This window comes from Lactuca serriola, chromosome 9 (genome assembly GCF_051521515.1).
Source record: "Lactuca serriola cultivar US96UC23 chromosome 9, Lser_US96UC23_V15, whole genome shotgun sequence".
Lineage (NCBI taxonomy): Eukaryota > Viridiplantae > Streptophyta > Magnoliopsida > Asterales > Asteraceae > Lactuca > Lactuca serriola.
In genome coordinates, this window is record NC_136416.1 from 184,024,926 (window position 1) to 184,043,963 (window position 19,038).

At 40.9% G+C, this 19,038-nt stretch overlaps 1 protein-coding gene across 1 annotated transcript; it reads right to left on the reverse strand.

Moving 5' to 3' along the window:
• Nucleotides 1-13,151: 13,151 nt before the first annotated feature.
• LOC145074989 (NAD-dependent protein deacetylase SRT1-like) lies at nt 13,152-16,668 on the reverse strand. The gene is made up of 14 exons (XM_079021296.1): nt 16,373-16,668; nt 16,004-16,033; nt 15,816-15,908; nt 15,604-15,723; nt 15,409-15,509; nt 15,034-15,142; nt 14,845-14,924; nt 14,663-14,741; nt 14,533-14,586; nt 14,331-14,430; nt 14,158-14,240; nt 13,975-14,042; nt 13,777-13,879; nt 13,152-13,668 (listed from the first exon to the last, which is right to left on the reverse strand). The coding sequence occupies exons 1-14, from the start codon at nt 16,469-16,471 to the stop codon at nt 13,375-13,377; spliced, it is 1,413 nt and encodes a 470-aa protein (XP_078877422.1). The 5' UTR covers nt 16,472-16,668; the 3' UTR covers nt 13,152-13,374.
• Nucleotides 16,669-19,038: the final 2,370 nt, after the last annotated feature.

A 19,038-nucleotide genomic window follows, 5' to 3' on the forward strand; every position in this document is an offset into this window, starting at 1 on the left:
ACAGACTGGGGTCCTACACTTCCGCCCATACAACAGCTCGAAAGGCGGGGCGCCAATACTGGAATGATAGTTGTTGTTGTAGGCGAACTCCACAAGCGGTAGGTGGGAATCCCAACTCCCACCGAAATCGATGACGCACGCCCTCAACATATCTTCGAGGGTCTGAATGGTCCGCTCACTTTTCCCATCAGTTTGCGGATGGAACATTGTACTGAAATGCAGTCTCGTACCTAGTTCCTCATGGAACTTCTGCCAAAAACGGGAAGTAAATCGGACATCCCGATCGAAAAATATGGAAACCGGAACCCCATGGCGAGAGACGATCTCGCGGACATATAGGTCGGCCAACTTCTCCACCGACGAACTCTCCCGAATAGCTAGGAAATGGGCACTCTCGGTCAATCAATCCACGATGACCCATATAGCGTCGAATCCCTTTGCCGTCTTCGACAACTTCATGACGAAATCCATCGTAATCCATTCCCATTTCCACATGGGTATCTCCAAGGGCTGCAACTTACCATGCGGCCTTTGGTGCTCGGCCTTGACCATTCTGCAGGTCAAGCACCTCTCAACGTACCAAGCGATATCTCGCTTCATACCAGGCCACCAATAACCCAAACTCAAATCTTGGTACATCTTAGTAGCCCTCGGGTGAATAGAAAAATGAGACTTATGAGCCTCCTCCATCACTGTCTGTCTAACTCCTCCGGTCATCGGAACCCAAACCCGACCCTATCGGGTCAGTAGCCCGCGGCCATCCTGAACAAACCGGGTGCTTTCGCCCTTAATACTTTCCAATTTCCTGTTCTCTGGTTTCATACCCTCGATCTGAGCGTCTCTGACCAAACCCACCAGCGGGGAATCCACCGCTATCCTCATACACCTGGCTGGGGTAGAAGGCCCTGCTGACTTGCGGCTCAGAGCGTCCGCGACCACATTCGCTTTACCAGGATGGTAAAGGATCTCACAATCATAGTCCTTGACTACATCTAGCCACCTACGTTGCCTCATATTCAGGTTCGGCTGATCCATAATATGCCTCAAACTCTTGTGATCCGTGTATATGGTACAACGGACCCCATATAGGTAGTGCCTCCAAATCTTGAGAGCAAAAACCACTGCTCTCAACTCAAGATCGTGCGTGGGGTACCTCGTCTCATGCAGCTTCAATTGCCGTGATGCATAAGCTATCACCCGTCCCCTCTGCATGAGGACTGCCCCTAAACCTGTGATAGACGCATCACAATATACCACGAAATCCTCCACTCCCTCGATGAGTGTCAACACCGGCGCCTCGCATAACCGCTGCCAGAAGGTCTCAAATGCCCTCTGCTGCTCCTGTCCCCACCGGAAGTCCACCCCCTTTCTCGTTAGACGAGTGAGGGGTACAACAATTTTGGCGAAATGACAAATGAATCTCCGATAGTACCCTGCTAAGCCCAGAAAACTCCTGATGTTTGAGGGAGATCTCGGAGCCTCCCACTGCATGACCGCCTCCAACTTGGCCGGATCGACCAAAATCCCATCCTGGTTAACGAGATGTCCAAGGAACTGAACCTCCCGCAACCAGAACTCGCTCTTCGAGAACTTGGCATAAAGCCGCTCTCGTCGTAGCACCTCCAACAGCTCCCTGAGGTGCTCCTCATGTTGCTCTCGGGTCTTGGAATACACCAAGATGCCATCTATAAACACAATGACCAAGCGATCGAGCATCGGTCTACAGACTCGGTTCATCAGATCCATGAACACTGCTGGCGCGTTGGTGAGTCCAAACGACATCACCACGAACTCGTAATGACCATAACGAGTTTAGAACGCGGTCTTCTCCACATCTTCCTCCCTTACCCTGACCTGGTGGTAACCTGATCTCAAATCAATCTTGGAAAACCAAGATGCATCCTCCAGCTAGTCGAAGAGATCATCTATCCTCGGGAGCGGATAACGGTTCTTTACCATTAACTTATTCAACTCCCTATAGTCAATGCACATCCTGTGCGAACCATCATTCTTTCTGACGAAGAGGATCGGTGCTCAGGGTGAGCTACTCGGACGAATAAACTGCTTACCCAGCAGTTCCTGCAACTTAGATGATAGCTCCTGCATTTCTGGTGGTGCCAAACGGTACGACGCCTTGGCGATAGGGGCCGCACCTGGCACTAGATCAATCCTAAACTCAACCTGCCTCACCAAAGGCACTCCGGGTAACTCCTCCAGAAATACATCTGTAAACTCTCTAACCACCGGGACCTCTGATACAGAGAGCTGCTCTTTAACTCGTGTATCTACCACATACGCCAAATAACCGGCACACCCGTGCTGAATATACTGTCGAGCCCTGGCCACCGAACAGAACCCTGATCCCGGCCTGTTGCCCTCACCATATACCACCAGTTCTCCCCCACTTGGGGTTCGAACCACTACCCGCTGACCCTCACAGTCGATCATGGCGCCAAATCTGCTAAGCCAATCCATCCCCACAATCACGCATACATCCCCCATGGGAATAGGAATCAAATCTATCGGGAAAGACACTCTGAAATTCTCCAACTTGCATCCTCGGTAGACCGAAGAAGCAAAAATTCCGTGCTCGTTGGCGATCGAAACTCGTAACGGGCACTCAAGATCATCTATCAGCACACTGAACCCTCTAGAGAAGGTCTGAGATACGAATGAATGACTCGCCCCTGAGTCAAATAAAACCAAAGCAGTCAAGGAATTTACTAAAAACGTACCTGATCATAGGTACATCCAATAAGCATAGCACAAATACAATAACTGAGATAGAGAATAGAATCATACCAGCAACCACATCTGGTGCTGCCTTGGCCTCCTCGGCCGTGAGCTGGAAGGCGCGACCCTGAGCCTTTGGAGGCTCCATCTTGACTGGCCTCCCATCTCCAATCCTCACAGTAGCTGGCGCGAAACCCTGCGCCGGCTTGGCAGCAAGCTGTGGACAGTTGGTCTTCACATGACCAACCTGATGACAATGGAAACAAATCCTCATATCTGTTGGAGGGGCGGACTGACGACAGTCCCTGGCATAGTGCCCCTCCTTGCCACACCGGTGCCACCCACCTCCTGCTCGACAAACCCCCGAATGAGCCTTGCCACACTTTCCACAAGTGCGGCTCTGATGACCCCCGGACCGTGTATCAGCAGTTTTAGGCCGCTTAGGCGCCGGCTGAGACTGTGTTGGTGCCTGACGCTGCTCCTTCAGTTGCAGCTCTATCTCCAACTCACGCCGCCGCGCGGCTTCCTATAGATCTAGGAGGGTATCACATCGCTGAGTAGACACAAACTGTCGAATATCCGTCTTGAGCATACTCAGATAACGAGTCATCTGAGACTGCTCTGAAGCAAACTCTGGGCAAAACATATCCCTCTCCGTGAACATATGGATAATCTCCATCACAGACTCTCCATCCTGTCTCAAGGTCAAAAACTCCTGAGCAAGCTGCTCCCGTTCCACGCGCGGAATGTAGCGGGTGTGAAACATATCCCGAAACTACTCCCAGGTAATAGCAGCCCTCTGATCATCAGTATACAACCCAGTAGTCAGCCTCCACCAGTCCTTCGCCCCAAGCCTCAGCAGGTTTAGGGCACACCCGACCTTCTGGTCAGCAGGACACGAACACGTGAAGAAACACCCCTCCACGTCAGATAACCACCTCATAGCCCGAATAGCATCCTGTGTACCATCAAATGTCGGGGGCTTCGTATTGTCTAAGTCCCGGTACTAGAAAGCCCCGCCGGCTCCTCCTCCTCCAACCCCCGCAGTTGTTACAGCCGAAGTGGCAGCAGTCTCTGCTAGGGCGGCATACCGCTCATCAAAATACTCGACCATCGCAGTCTTAATCGACCCAAACATCTCTGGCAGCTGCGCTCGGAACGCAGCAGCAATCTCATCGTGCATGATCTCCCGAATCCGGACATCCAACTCCTCAGTCCCTATCTGAACCACGGGCTCAGGTGCCACCGACACCTCCAATCCTCCGTCTCCCGACCCTGATCCTGATCCCGATCCTGATCCGGATCTCGAAGCAACACGTCTCGTCACCACCATACTGCAAACAGACTCAATATCTCAGACATATCATATAATGACGGAAGACCAATTACCCTCAAACCCTAGGGGTTGTGACTTCCTTGATATGCGTATGGGTCCTGTGCTTTCAGTAGTATGGACCCCTACTATCTTCCACACCTACCCATATTTGTGCCAAGTATCACCACAACGCCCTAAACTGTATTTAACATAATCTGCGCTCTTCCCTCACTAACAGGGGACATCGCCTAACTAGTAACTGATCCTGCAATTCCGCACCACTCGCATATCCATGAAACTTCCATCATCCCCTGCAGCACTAGTGTACACTGACTGTACATAGTGTTGGACCCGATAGACTTTCGAATATCCGATCCTACACTAAGGTCGAATCGGACATTCTCAGGCTATAAGATCTTGACTATCCACAGCCGTGGTGCATACACTAAACATCTACAGTTATGATGTCAATCCCATATACAAGGAACCCTAGGATAATAGGTATCATACAATCAGGCCAATCTATCATGCGATTCCTGAAATACCTAGCCTAGCACTAGCATGTTGTTCTAATCATATCAGAATGTCAAATAATTGTATGGTATTTTGGGGCTTACCTACAGGCTCCGGCTGATCGTACCTTCTGCATCCTCCATCCTTTATTTTGAAAACCATTTTTTTTAAAACTTATCTCCTAAAAATCTCCTCGGTTTGAGACTGGATTCACACGATTGTTCCTCTAATTCGCTCAAACCTAGGCTCTGATACCAACTTGTAACAGCCATAAATTTACGCCAAATTTAAACTTTTAACACTAACAAAAGAGTCAAATAGTATTTGTTTTTACAAAACATTTCCAATTCGATTATCATCAGAGTGTCCCAAAATAGATCATGAGGATGTGGAGTAGTACGGTCACGCCTTCGCCTTCCCTTGCTCTCCTGAAGTACCTGAAACAATAAACTGAAAACTGTAAGCCCGAGGGCTTAGTGAGCTACCCCCAAAATACCAATATCACACTAGCAGAAACCATAGCCATACGAACAATCAAACAACAACATCTGGAGGAATCCTGATCACCTTCTGCTAACCTAACCGACCCCGCTACACTTGTAGCAACCTAAACCCTTGGAGCGACAAACTCTCTTGTGCACTTTCCCGTACGTGTTGCACTGACTCCGGCCTCGCTGGCCTTTCAACTGATGATCAGAAGTCATGGATCTCTTCCTGGGACTCTCTACTATACGCACCTGGCATGACCCTCTCTTCCCAGGGCGCTCCATACCAATCTCGTATCTACAAACTCTTGGAAGTCATATCCTTCAGGGTCTGACACCTTGTCATGCTCACTAGCTCACTTGCCAATGGCTAAGCTGCAACACTGGAACATCCTTTGTCCCCAAACCGGGTCACAAACTCCTCCTCGAAGCTTCTCGGATTCTCCAAGACTCTCACCGATTCGAGTATGGATCTTGTGCTTTCAGTAGTACGGGCCCAATACTACCTTCCACACCTATCCATACTTTCCTCAACAATCCTCCCGAATCCTCCAAGTCACTTCCTCAAACTGGTACACCCAGTACTCACTGAGCCTCACTACTAACTCACTGGAACATATCCTAGGCTTTCCTAGGTTCCCGTACTCACCCAGTCCTCAACTGCTGAAAGATTCCTAATAATGTCAACTAGCTACCTCATGAATATAGCCACATGCAACAGAGATCAGATAATCCTTTAAGTAAAAGACTCATCCCTAGAACGGTTAGACTCAAACGAGAGCTGCGTAATATGGTCAAATCTATCACTCTGAGATTATCCATCTTGTGCCAAATGTGACTTAGCATATTCACTTAATAGCTAGCTCACATTACTAACAGTCTCACAAAGCACAAAGCAAACAGCATTCAGACAATGGAAAATCCAACCATCATATTCTATCCTCTAATCAGGAATCTGTACATGCAATTCAAAGGCTCATTTAATCAGGCATAACCTAAACATGTTATCCTATTGCTGACTGATCAGTACAAGCCTGCAAGTCTACACGCACATACAATAGGCATATAAGGCATCCTCTCTAGATCCTTAGCCCTAATCTAGCATGCAGTTCTCATAATCACATCATATCATAACATATCATAACATGTATGGGTATCTTGGGGAAAACTTACTTGAGCCCGGCTGATTCCACGCATCACACAAAGTGTTCTTTTCAATGTTCTTTTCTCTTTCCAATTTTCTTTTCTCTTTCCAATTTTCTTTTCAAACTCTTTTTATAAAATAATTTTTCTTTTGGAGTTTTCATACCAAATCCTTAGTTTGAGTTCATACACACTCGAGAGTGTGCCCGAATCCCTCAAACCAAGGCTCTGATACCAACTTGTAACTTCCCAAAATCCAAGGTTGAAAATTTTATTTTTAAATAAGTTATTATAAAACCATAAGTAATAAAACATCCATAATAACATCTCATGTCGAAAACCAAAGTAGAAATGATCAAAACATGTTATCATAAAACAATATCAAAGTGTAATCCCCAAGATCTCATGTGCGAAAATATAGTATAATGCGATGCGATCGAGCCGGCTCCTTTCCTTTGAAGTACTTGAAACCAAAACTAAAAACCGTAAGCACAAAGCTTAGTGAGTTCCCCCATCATACCACATACCATACATTAACATACATAGCCAAGCATATCTGGGTGCCGGCCTCCCTTTTGGTCTATTTCAACCGGATAACTTCCTAGCATATTTGGATGTTGGCCTCCCCTTCAGTATCTTTCAACCGGATAACTGCCTAGCATATTTGGGTGCTGGCTTCCCCTTTGGTCTGTTTCAACCGGATAACAGGGACTATTTTACCCCTACCACTACCACATAATAACATAACATAAACATACTGCTAGGCATGCATGGGTTCAGACGACCCCTTCGATATCTTTCAACCGGTATCTGGGGACTATTTCACCCCTACTACAACTAACATGTATCACATAACATCCTAGCACACAAACATAACAGATAAGAGCATACCAGATAATTAATTATCACAAAGACAATTATCTAACAAACAACTCCTACTAGTAGGCCGGCATTGTGGCCTTAGACCCACTTCTACTGGAAGGTAACTCACCTCATACTGCTGAAGTCCCATAGACCCAATCCCCAGCTGCTGCATGACAGGTTCCAAAACTGTCAACATCAAAATAACACCCAATTAATAATTGGGTTCCAACACGAAAATCATAAGTCCATGCTTGGGGTAAAATACTGCTTTACCCCTATCTTAGATTGATTCAACTCAAGGCCCAAGCCCAAAGGCCCAGAGGTTAAACTATGAATCAAAGCCCAACATATGGCCCAATTTTCCAAATTGGGCCCCAACCTTTACATGGTCTCACTCTAAGGCCCAATCATTTATTCCAGTCCAACATTTGACATTCTAATGGCCCGATATCATATAATCATTAAGGCCCAAACTATGGCCCAATTTTCCAAATTAGTCCCAAACCCCTTACATGGGCCTTGCCCTAGGCCCATTAAAATATTTTAGCCTAATTGCTTGTTCGTGGATGGCCCATTAATAATCCAATTACCAAAGCCCAATGGAAAGGTCAAACTCAATGCCCAAGTGAAATTAGGGTTTTCACGTAAAATGATGATTAGGGTTAAGTTTTCCTGCATAACCCATGAAGGACTTAATCCATTAAGTCCCACATGGCTTTAGGTTAATTTTCAAGGATTATTAATTAATATTTTAAGTTCATTAAATAATTCTGATGCGGTCCCGATAAGTCCCAAATTAGGGTTTCATGGCATTAGGGTTTTCCAAACCCTAATTAAGGTTTCCAACCCATCTTAGCCCAATAGGCCCAATAGTTAGGATCTTTGACCAATTAGGGTTCATTAGGTCCATTATGATTTCACTAGGACCATTAGGGTTTTACTAAGCCCATTAGGGCTTCATTGGGCCCATTAGGGTTTCAAGCATCCTAACTGAATCAAACATGACAAGGCAGAGCACACCGCCACCCGACACGGTGGCCGGTGGCGGCAGCCACCACCTCACGGTGATGGTTTGAGTATTCCTTGATTATCCCATTATAGATTACATAATACAAAGCAAAATACCAATATCACACATAGCCACCTAATAGTGGCCGACGGTGGCTTGTGGCGGTGGCTATTCTCGATCTTCCACCTAGACAAAACACACCCAACACACGATTATGGTTTGTTCAAGAGTCTAACCACCCACCTGGTGGCTCAAGGCGGCAGCGACAGCTGATTCACAATAGCAGCGACACCAGAAAGTGGAAGGAATGGTGGCAGGCGGTGGAATTGCGATGACAGCCACCACCTCATGGTGGTGGCAGCGGTTCTCTTGATTACTGTGAGCAAAATAACGCACATGCACTCAAATTAGCTCCATAAACGGCCCTTAAAGGCAACCCACATGCATTTAGCCACCTACAAGGTGGCAGGACATCGTAGGAATGCCATTGAAATGGCGACCAACGGCGGTTACGGCCTCCAACAGCTAGAAAAATGGATGAAGGAGATGGGAGATAGTCTCACCGAGCATTCCGATCGCACACGACTCGTGCCCACCGGTCATAGCTCCGCCTTCATTCTTGGTGGCGTTTCTCCAGCCGTTCACGACTTCACCGGAGGCGGCTGAGGAGGTTATGGTGGCGTTCGATGACAGGGTGGCGGAGGTTGGGCCGATAGTCAGGTTTGTCGTGGTAATGGCGGTGGAGAAAGGTCCGAAGGTGGTGGTCGAACCCAGCTATGCGGCGACAGTCGGAGATGCGGCACCGGAAGGATGTCGGCCGATGCATAAGTAGGGTTAGGGTTTGGGTTTGATACAATATATATGAGGGTTGCATGAGGGGGTGGCGGGTTATACCTTTTTAACCCTCGCATGAGGGGGTGGCGGGTTATACCCATGACATTAAATCTTGTTTCATCTTTACACTTCCAGCCCCTCACATACATAATCTTTTCATAATAAATCCATATTTTACCTTTTTAACCCTCGCCATGTAAATTCCCTCCAACTTTAAGTCCATTATTTTACTAAACAGCCCTTGTCCTCTGAAATTATTACAATTCGGCTCCATTGGTTACCATCCAGCCCCTAAGCCACCAACATCTCTTCAAATTAAGTCCCAATAGTCCTTGCCTTCATAATTATTTATGAAACCAATCCTAAACTTACACTTTCAACCCAACTTCTAAAATTATGATAATTAGCTCTTCGAGACCATCCTTATATATATATATATATATATATATATATATATATATATATATATATATATATATATGGTTAGGTTATTTTGTTTTCACTATCTATTGTGTACATGTATGATTGATTCTGGACCAATCATTTTAGTTATTTTAAGAAAGTAATTAATGCATATTACATGTTGAAGATATAATGGGTATTAATTACATCTTCAGCATATAATATGCATTAATTAGTTTCTTAAAATAACTAAAATGATTGGTCCAGAATCATTCATACAGGCACACAATAGATAGTGAAAACATTTGAACCTAACTCTCTCTCTCTCTCTATATATATATATATATATATATATATATATATATATATATATATATATATATATATATATATATTAGGGCTACTATTTGTTCATTAATTTATTTATTTATCTCATAAATAAACAGGATGTTACATCGAGGTATACTTGAAATTGTAGTTATAGACTTATTTAAGTGGGAGACTATTGGATTAAGGTGTCTAGTCTCATAACTAAATTGATATATTCTTGTAATTAAAAGCAAAGTCCTTTTTTGGGTTGTCCTTATAACTAGAATTTGATTAGAATGACATTTGTAGAGAGATGATAATTTATAAGTTTATTATATGAATAACAAATTAATTGGAAATTGAAATAAATTATTTATTAATATATTATATGATTAATATATTAATTAGAAACAGATAATTGATTTGTTAATTTATTATGTGGCTATGAATTAATATGAGATCAATGATTAAATAATTGATTTGTTAGTTTATATGATTAATAAATTAATATGAAATTATTAATAATTAATTTAGAATTAATCATAATTAATTAAAATTAATTTGTGGAATAATTAGAATCAATTAAAGGTGCAAGGGCGTTGCAATTATTCAATAGTTAAACAAAGAAGAATTCCAGAACCTTCTATTATATGAACGATTTTGAGGACCTTATTAGGGTTTTTGGAAACCTCCAAATGATAATTAGAAAACTAGATATTTATCTGATTTGAAATATTATTATTATATGTTCAAATTTAAGGTTTATAGGGTTTCATGGGTAGTTATAAATAGGACCCTTAGCCTAGCATTTTCGGCCACTCTTGGACCACAAAGGAATAGCCAAAATTATACCTCTCTTACTCTCTCCTCTCTTGTCTTCTAGTTCTAGGGTTTGGGTGTGAAGCATTAGAGGCATCATACTTTTGGTGCTAAACTTTCCAAGATTTGCAACAAGGGATTAAAATAATTATCTGCTATAATAATTTAACGGTATGTAACCCTAGACTTTGTAATTTCGATTATATTAGGATTCTTGTAGAGTTTTGTTGTTCATTGTATGTTGCCTTCAAAGTGTTATGACATAGATCCTTATGGGTTGCATGTACCCTCAAATGTGAAGTGATTTTCTGTATGTACATGTATTTTTTGTAGCCTAGAAATCCCATCAGCATGGCGTAGACAAAATAGGCTAATGAGCATGTGAGTGAGTGAGAGAGAGAGAGAGAGAGATAGAGAGAGAGAGAGAGAGAGAAAGAAAGAAAGAAAGAGTTAATTTGTTTAGTAACATCCATGGTAGTTGTGTTATAATAGCTTAGTAGTCATGACTTTGTCATTGGGTATAAACATGTTATTACTAAGTTACTAAGTTTACACAAAGGTTAAGCCACATTTTCTGTAGAAGTATTAGAAAAAAAATTATATTGAACCTAATCCTTTATCAATTTATTGTTTCCAGTTGCAACCAAAACGTATGTTACTTCGTCCACTTGTAAAAAAATTCCACAACTTCTCAATTATTAGATTGAAGATGTAAACAAATTGGTTTGTAGGCATAGCCTTTGAGATGTTCGAAATTCGCAGGTGCTATAAAATTTTGTTTTTAGAGAACACTTTGCATAGATTCCATGTCTCAGAATATTTAATTACACAATTTGTTTCAGTTTTTGTACACAAAAACTAGAAACATAGTAAAGGCTCATCAGTTTTTAGTTTTTAGTTTTTTACACAGCTACAAGAACATAATATAGCAAAAAAGATCATTTTTCCAGTTTAGTAACTCAATAAAGTTTTCCACACCCTAGTTTCATACACAAAAGTCACAACTGAGTCAACTCTACTAGCTTCAAACTTGACGTAATTTCTCTTTACTTCCAACCATTGACTTTCTTTGACCACTATCACATAACATATATATAGTGGTAGTAGCTAGAGCTACACCATTAATGAACTCTCACCTTCTTTGTATGCACACTAGCTCGAGATATATCTACACCACTTCCAAAATTCACCTTTTCTTTTTCTCCATTAGACATATGAGTTGTTTTTGAAGGTGACAATTCACCATATTGAGCAATGTTTGTAGCAACATCATATGTAGAAATTGTTTTTCCTGAATCTGAAATGAGTTTTCTCTCAATTACAGATGATTTCCCACAAAATTGATCTTTATTTGTCATGTCTCTAAGTTGTTGAATCATAATGTTCTTATCTTGGTTTATGTCATCTATTGATGCCTGAAAATTTAAAATTAGGATTTCAATTTTTTCTATCACAACACAATCATGGTGTTGTAATGAATTGAAATGAAATATGATGATATAAGTAAATAAAAAAGGTGAAAGTAGGATGTTGTATAAGGAAAGATCAAAAGTAATTGCTATTTCTTGGGTTTGACTCTAATTTTAAATAATATAGTAACTTTGTTTTTGGTACCGGACAACTTGGAGGTGCATGAGTAGGTAGCAAACAAGTTTTATGAAATTGCATTATGCTTAATCATGTATTGCATTACATTGCATAATAGCATGAAAAATATTTTAAAATAAATGTTTTAGTAAAGATTTGACGTGTATATATAAATGTCACCATGATGTGTATGGACCCATATGTTGGATATCCAAGAAGTACCATGAGAGGAAGATGGAAGTAGCAATAATGAGAATGTTGAGGTGGACTCATTGTTGAACTTTCTCGATAGGATATCAAAGGTAACTATAAGAAACTCGTTGGAGTGATATAAAAATCAAAAATTAAAGAAGAATAAATGAGGTGGTATGAACACATGTGCCTTTTAAGGATATATGAGGTGGACGACTGCACATGACCCATGTTGTGGAGGGGGACCAATTTTATACGATTCACTCCACTATCAATGCTCCAACAATAGGAAATCTAGTAATCTAAAAGACAAAAGCCCATATTTTTTCCGGTTCTAATAGCTCAAGTTACAATTAAAATTTACAACTTACATTTTAAAAAGTTAGGTTTAAAGTAAAAAACTGCATTTGGTCTAATAATGGGCTAATATAGATTTGCGGCAAGCAAGAGCTTATATTTTGCTCCGATTCCAAATTTATGGAAACAATAAAGATCAAAAGATGTTTCTTGTCTCTTGGTTTTCTGAGTCCACCAAACCCCTCCTCTTGTTTCTGATTGCGCTCATGCTCTCATTTTTATTGTCGACTAAAATTAAACAAGCATCTCACTCTTCTTGATTTCTAAATCTGAGTCCACCAAACCCCTTGTATGTTTTGTTTTCCAATCTTTATTGTTGATACATGATTTTTCTTGTATGTTTGTATCTTGATTTATTCATGTATTGTTGTTATTGTAGAATTGATTGAGATCTCTTTGAGTAGAATTCATGAGCAAGGGTTATCTTCCTAGTTGGCATATTTATGTCATGTTGAACATAAGAGATAATTTATGTGTTTGGTAGTAGTTCTGCTATAATAGCTTAGTAGTTATTAGTTAGTCTTTGGGTTTTATATACACATGTTATATTTACAAATCTATCGAGTTTACACAAAAGGTTACGCCAAACTTTCCATAAAAGTGTTTGAATCTTTTTTTTTTCTTTTTTGATATATGACCTAACAAAAGGTTACTAAACCCTCACCCAAAACCGAAAACAGTTTTTAGTTTTTACAAAAGTCACAACCGAGTCAACTCAACTCTACTAGTTTCAAACTTGACTCGATTTCCCTTTACTTCCAACCGTTGACTTTCTTTGACCACTATCACACAACATATACCTAGATTCACCATTAATGAACTCTCACCTTCTTTGTAGGCACACTAGCTGTAGATGTATCTACACCATTTCCAAGATTCATCTTTTCTCTTTCTCCATTAGAGATATGAGCTGTTTTTGAAGGTGATAATTCATCAAATTGAGCAATGTTTGTTGCAACAGCATATGTAGAAATTGTTTTCCCTGAATCTGAAATGAGTTTTCTTTCAATCACATATGATTGTCCACAAAATCGATCTTCATTTGCCATGTCTCTAAGCTGCTGAAACACAATGTTCTTATCTTCATTAATGTCTTCTGTTGATGCCTGAAATTTTCAAATTAGGGTTTCAATCAGCTTTTTCTTTTTGTTGTTAAGGTTTTGTATTTTCAGAAATCTATCAAATTATAACAATTAAAAAGTGAGGCTTTTTACCTCAAAGTCAACGGGATAGTCAATGCTGATAAACTTACAACCACAACCTTCACTGAAGTTAATCGATAAAACCATGTGAAGTGGTCTTGATTTAAGTGTTTCCCTACACAGGGACCAAAAGATAACAATCTTCATAATTCAGGGGTCAAATTGTAAAATTGAAACTTAGAGAAATTCCACCAATAAAAGAAATAAAACCTTTTTAGGAAAAACGGTTGTTGGTGTAACACAGCAGTTTTTAGCTCTGGTCTCTCTGGAAAAGTAACCTGTGAATAGATTAAATGCAAGAAATAGCAACATACTTTTATTTATTTTGTTTATATTTTTTAAAGAAAAAGAAAAAATTGAAAGTATAATGCTGTAAATGGAAGCAAATCATACCTCAACTGATTCAATAAATGGAATCAGAGCTTTTTCTCCATGAACACTAGTAACTCTAAGAGACCATTTTGCATATTTTGTCTCTGTAATTTAAATTTTTATAAAATTACAAAACTTGCAAACAATTCCTTTTTTTAAAAATTTCATCTGATTAGAATAAGAAAAAAAAATACCTGAAGTACATCGAAATTGATTAAAGATTATTTGAAAAAGATCCACACGAACATATGGAGGGATTTGCATTTTAAGAAGATGCAATACACCAGACATTACCTAATTTAAAAAAAAAAAAAAAAAAAAGGTGTTAAATTTAAGGTTAAAAAGAATGATAATAATAATAAGTTGATTAAAAATTAATGTAAGGGTATTTTATACCTTGTCAACAAAACCACGAATCACCAAACTTGCTCTATTGTCTTTTGGAGTTTGCTTTAAAAACATTTAAAATCATTAACTAATTTGTAAAAATATAATGTAAGGGTATTTTAGACATTTGAGTGAATACCTGAAGGTTGACAATTACCATCTTTCCTCCATTGCGAATGGACTTTAGAGGGAGGTTGCATGCAGGGGTTATCTGCAAACTGCAAGTAAATTTAATAACCAACATAACAATTAACAAAATGTCAAAGTTACCCTTTTATTTCTTTTTATAGTAAAAAAAAAACTTTTTATTATAAAAATTACCTAGTCCCCAAACATAAAACAAGATCCGACATTCTACAATTTTTTTCTGCTGCTTTCATTTCAGTAGGAGGTAGTTCATCCTATATAATGAAATAAAAGTTGCCCAAAAACTATAAATATTAAATAATAATTAAAAAAAGGTAGCAAATTTTCTATATAATTAATTATTAATTAATAATTAATAAATACCTCCCAATCAAGAACACTATCTCTTAATTTAGCTCCACATTTTGCATCAATACAACGCCTTGATGTCTCCTTTAAACCAACAGTCTCCAATTCAAAGTCTCTCAAATACCTACAAAACAATTGACTTTTTGACTTAATGCAGAAAGAACAACTTAATGAAGAAAAAAAAAAGGTCAAGGAAACGAGACTTTTCCCACTAAGTTTGACATTTTACAAATTTGCCCTCGTTTGCTTTTTTTCTTGTATTTGCACCTCTACGCATGTTGAAATTGATAGTGTGCAATTTGTTTTTGAAATGTAAGGATAAAATGGTCATTTAGTCTTATTCTTTACAGAACTTAATGGAGAAATAAAAAAAGGAAAAGAACCCCTTACTCTTTCCCACATTTAGGGCAAACTTCCCTAAATGAATTTCCATGCAATTCTGAAAGTTTTTGTCTTGGTATTCCAGAACGAAGATGAAGGCTATCAACATTCTATACAATATAAAAAAATAAAATTCAAATTCAAGATTTTCTTTTTTTACCTGATTTATCATTTATTTAATAAAAAGAATAAAAATAATATAACCTGGCTGATAACGAACTTCAAAATACCAGCTTTTTCAAGGCCAACCAAAGCCATATGAGTAAGACTTGGTGATGCGCGATGAAATGGTAAAGATGCTTCTGGAATACCTTTGCCCTCACGCTGTTATTTAACAAAATTATAAATGGAATCGATGTTAATTTACTGTTTTTTTTTTTTTTGGTTTTTGTATTTTGGGGAATTGAAAGTTACACCTGAAGAGTCCAAACGCCTTTTGGGCCTCGAAAATCAGGTATTCCGCAAGAAGTTGATATTCCTGCACCTGTGAATGCCACTAGATGCTTACTCTGCAGAGGAATTTTGTAAGAATATAATCAAACACTTGTATTGATACTTTTTTTATGCAATTTTGAAGTAGATATGAAGAATTGAAAAGTGTAACCTTTTTAATCATCTTTGCGAGCTGTTTGATCTGCAAATGAAGAGAAATTTGTGATATCAGTAGAAGTAGAGGAACTTGTATCTGTAGAAATGTAAATTCCTTTCGGTTGTAATCTAAAAACGCTTATTTGAATGAGACTGTTTGATCGCGAGAGGCGCAACAAGTTTAGGTTTAACTTAAATCAAACCCATTTCAACCAAAACACAGAATCCATCGAGAACATGATCACTAGAAAGAATTAAGAAAAGATTACGAAAGAACACGGTGATCATGAAAGTGAAGAGCTGCATTCGAAATTAGGGTTTGGAATGGACTAGCATTAGAGCAAATTTTGAAAGAGATAGCTATGAATAGGGAAAAGAAACAAACTTTTTGTTGTAAATCATCTGGGGAGTCGAACATCTCGGACATTCCGACATCCCCAACGTCTTCTTTATAGGAGAGCTTCTCTGCATACCCTAGTGACATTTTCTTGAATTTTCCCTCGTTTAAGGCACAAGATTCTTGAGGGAGAACGAAGGGATTTTGAAGAACCAAATCGACTAAATGCTAGCTAAATCAGTAGATAGCGGTGTCAACGATTAAGTTGATTCTTTGAAAATGGGGCAAAAATGGTTCTAGATGTCCCAACATGAGCCGAAAAGAAAATCAAGTTTCAAGTTATGAAATAAAAGTGTCACGGTGTTTTTTTCATTACCCAATGGGCCAGGACATATAAATTATAGTATTATGTTAGGCTCCTCAGTGCACTTGGTTGGGGTGGCATCACAGTGTGCGGTGCACAAATAACCGATCTCCATTTTGTTTTTGCGTTATGCCTACTTCGTCAGAAGCTTTCACCACCCACATTTTGGACCGTTGGTAAAAGGTTACATTTTGAATTTTTTTTCTTAATAATTCAATTATAAATACAACCTCATACATATATCGCACATAACACTCTCTGTAACGCCCCGATTCTCATACGTGGAGAAAATCGCGTTTCGAACTCATTATGGTCATTCCGAGTTCGTGGTGATGTCATTTGGGTTCACCAATGCGCCAACAATATTCATGGACCTGATGAATCAGGTCTGCAGACCGACACTTGATCGCTCGGTCATTGTGTTCATAGATGATATCTTGGTGTATTCCAAGACCCGAGAGCAGCACGAGGAGCACCTCAGGGAGTTGTTGGGAGTTCTGAGACGAGAGCGGTTGTATGCCAAGTTCTCGAAGTGTGAGTTTTGGTTGTGAGAGGTCCAGTTCCTCGCATATCTCGTTAACCAAGAGGGGATTTTGGTCGACCCGGCCAAAATCGAGGCAGACATGCAGTGGGAGGTGTCGAGGTCTCCTTCGGACATCAGGAGCTTTCTGGGTTTAGCAGGGTACTACCAAAGGTTTATTCGGGATTTCTCTAAGATTGCAGTACCCCTCACTCGTCTGACGAGGAAGGGAGTGGATTTCTGGTGGGGACCGGAGCAACAGAGGGTGTTTGAGACTCTCCGTCAGTGTTTGTGCGAGGCTCTGGTTTTGACACTCCCAGAGGGAGTGGAGGATTTTGTGGTGTTCTGTGATTCATCCATCACAAGTTTAGGGGCAGTCCTCATGTGGAGAGGACGGGTGATAGCCTACGCGTCGCGGCAGCTGAAGCCGCATGAGACGAGATATCCTACTCATGATTTGGAGCCAAGAGCGGTGTTGTTTGCTCTCAAGATATGGAGACATTACTTATATGGGGTCCGTTAAACCATATACATTGATCACAAGAGTTTGAGACACATCATGGATCAGCCGAACCTGAAAATGAGGCAACGCAGGTGGCTGGATAGCGGTGGATTCTCTGGTAAAGCGAACGTGGTGGTGAACGCTTTGAGCCGCAAGTCAGTTGGGTCTTCCACCCCAACAGTGTGTATGAGGATAGCAGTGGATTCTCCGCTTATGAGCTTGATCAGGGATGCTCAGGTTGAGGGCATGCAACTGGAGAACTGGAAGTTGGAGAGGATCAAGGGTGAGAACACCCGATTTGTGCAGGATAGTCGGGGATTATTAACCCGATGCGGTCGGTTATGGGTTCCGATGTCTGGTGGGGTCAGACAGACAGTCATGGAGGAGGCTCATAAGTCTCACTTCTCTATTCACTCGGGGGCCACCAAGATGTACCGAGACCTGAGTTTGAGTTATTGGTGGCCATGTATGAAGCGAGAAATCACTTGGTATGTCGAGAGGTCTTTGAACTACAGGATGGTCAAGGCCGAGCATCAGAGGCCGCATGGTATGTTGCAGCCTCTAAAAATTCCCATGTGGAAATGAGAACAGATCACAATGGACTTAATTACCAAGTTGCCGAGGACGGCGAAGGGATTTCATGCTATATGGGTCATCGTAGATCGATTGACCTAGAGTGACCATTTCTTGGCTATTTGGGAGAGTTCGTCGGCTGAGAGGTTGGCCGACATGTACGTCCGCGAGATCGTGTCTCGCCATGGGGTTCCGGTCTCCATTGTCTCCGACCGAGATGTTAGGTTTACCTCCCGTTTCTGGCAGAAGTTCCACGAGGAACTGGGCACGCAGTTGCACTTTAGCACAACATTCCATCCGCAGACCGACGGTCAGAGCGAGCGGACCATTCAGACCCTCGAGGATATGTTGAGGGTGTGTGTCATTGACTTCGGTGGGAGTTGGGATTCCCACCTACCGCTTGCAAAGTTTGCCTACAACAACAGCTATCATTCCAGCATTGACGCCTCGCCTTTCGAGCGGCGAAGATGTCACACCCCAGTTTGTTGGGGTGAGGTCGGACACAGGGGTGATGGGGCGGATGGAAGTAGTCTTGCGGACTACCGAGAAGATTCAACAGATTAGGCAGCGATTGTAGACCGCCCAGAGTCGGTAGAAGAGTTACGCCGACAGACGATGATCTGAGTTAGAATTTCAGGTGGTTGATATGGTACTCCTGAAGGTCTCACCCTGGAAGGGTGTGATTCGCTTCAGGAAGAGGGGGAAATTGGGTTCCCGTTACATTGGACCATTCAGGATCATTGTTAGGGTTGGCA